Source organism: Asparagus officinalis, chromosome 4, assembly GCF_001876935.1.
Source record: "Asparagus officinalis chromosome 4, Aspof.V1, whole genome shotgun sequence".
Lineage (NCBI taxonomy): Eukaryota > Viridiplantae > Streptophyta > Magnoliopsida > Asparagales > Asparagaceae > Asparagus > Asparagus officinalis.
Window position 1 is genome coordinate 11,402,578 of NC_033797.1, and position 1,806 is coordinate 11,404,383.

General features: G+C 37.7%; 1 protein-coding gene across 1 annotated transcript in view; it reads right to left on the reverse strand.

Annotated features, from left to right (window-relative positions):
* The window catches only part of LOC109836614, a 10,863-nt gene that overhangs the window by 3,270 nt on the left and 5,787 nt on the right, over nucleotides 1-1,806 (reverse strand). The window contains exon 3 of the mRNA XM_020404573.1: nucleotides 203-721. Coding sequence (XP_020260162.1) covers nucleotides 203-721 — 519 coding nt within the window. The remainder of the gene's footprint in view (nucleotides 1-202; nucleotides 722-1,806) is intronic.

Below are 1,806 nucleotides of genomic sequence, written 5' to 3' on the forward strand. Positions count from 1 at the left end.
ATTTGTCCCTATGACAATTCAGTTTGCCATTCGTTGCTGGGATCAAGACACAGCAGCATCTAGACGTTACACAATTAGCCAATGAAACAATGTGAACCATTTCTTTTCATATCATTATAATTCAGCTGTTATTAAAAAAACTGTACAGTTTAGGGAAAGTAATCTTTTTAATTTAAGAAATTAAAGGGGGGAAATTTCTTACTCGCAGCATCAGCAAATGGATTCTCAAAAGGTGCTGAGGGAAAAAGATCCGGCGCCAACCTCACAGCCTTCTGCTCACTAATATCCTTCTTAGCTTGGCCTGTATCCATCTTCTTAGTATCCACTTCATCTGTAACTTCAAGAACAACCTTTGACCCAAGACTCCTGCTTCCATAACCACCTAAGCTTGATCTTTTCGGTTGTAGACCACCACCTCCTCCTTTACTCATACGGTTGGGGCTTGATATCCACTTCTGTGCGTCATCCCACTTTGAAGGAGCTGGTTTTGAAAAGGGCGCCATTAATGATGACCTGTGAGGAACTCTTTCTGCCGTTTTATGGAACTCAAATGAAGAAAGATTATCCAAATCAAAAGAATCATCCTCCTGTGCTCGTACTCTAGAACTCGCTAAGTTGTAATCTCCTGATTTATAACCATTAGCAAATTCAACTGAAGTAGAACGTTCCAGTGGCAAGCTCACTATATCTACGTCTTTACAGTTCTCTGGAGCATTGGCACCTACAAGATTTCCATTACCATTTTATATTGATGAGTTTGACTAGATTAAACAACAACGACGATGACACAATAAAGCCTTTATCAAAAATTTACATATTTATGTTTATTTTTAATATATGAATCCAATAGATTAAAAGTAAACATAAATATGTAAATATTTTCAATCATTTTTTGGTTCTTTCGGATGGAATCATGGAAAGGTGCAAAAAACGTATATTGCCAAGTACTATTAATACTAGGGGTGCAAATGGATCAGATCTGATATTTATCATAGTCAAATACACTTAGATAGAGTTCAGCAAGAAACAACCCTTAATCCATATCCGCCAAAATCAAATACGGATATACAATAGATAAGTGAAAATATAACGGATACAAAATGGAAATGAGAAATCTTATAAAATTGAAAAATATTTAGGTCACGTCATACAAGAGATCTTTAAATAAGATAAATTTCTCAAATGAGAGCCCATTTATATATTCGATATATCTGAAAAGCTACGATTAGATCTCTAGATCATCGAAATTGACCTCAGAACCATTAATCTTATAGTCAAATCAATTTCGACCACATTATCGAGACATGTTCAGATATTTACGACACATATCCTTGTTGGGGAATACCCGGGGCTACGCTAAACCCCTAAAACAGCAGAAACGCAGTATAGAGAAAAGTACACCAAGATTTAACGAGGTTCGGCAAACTTGACTATGTCATCAGGAGCCACACAATTAATTTCTTATAAATCAACAAGAAATTATAATGTAAGAGCAGATCTCAAACTTGAGATCTCTCAATAAAAAGTTCATTATTGTAGCTACAGTAATAACCCTCTTCTTAAATACCCCCTTTAATTCTCCCAATTCCCTTTTTCTTAAACCCCCCTTCAAATCTCTAAAGGCGCTGGGAAAAAAGAGAGCAGAGAGAGAAATCACGTCGCCGCCGCCTAGGGTTTGAACTCGTAAGAGGGGAGAGAAAACCGATGCCGCTGGAAGAGAAACGAGAAGAAGAGCCACCTAATCTCGTGCTCGGGGTTTCCCTTTTATAGGGAAACCCTAGCGACAGGCTGGCGACAGGCTGGCGC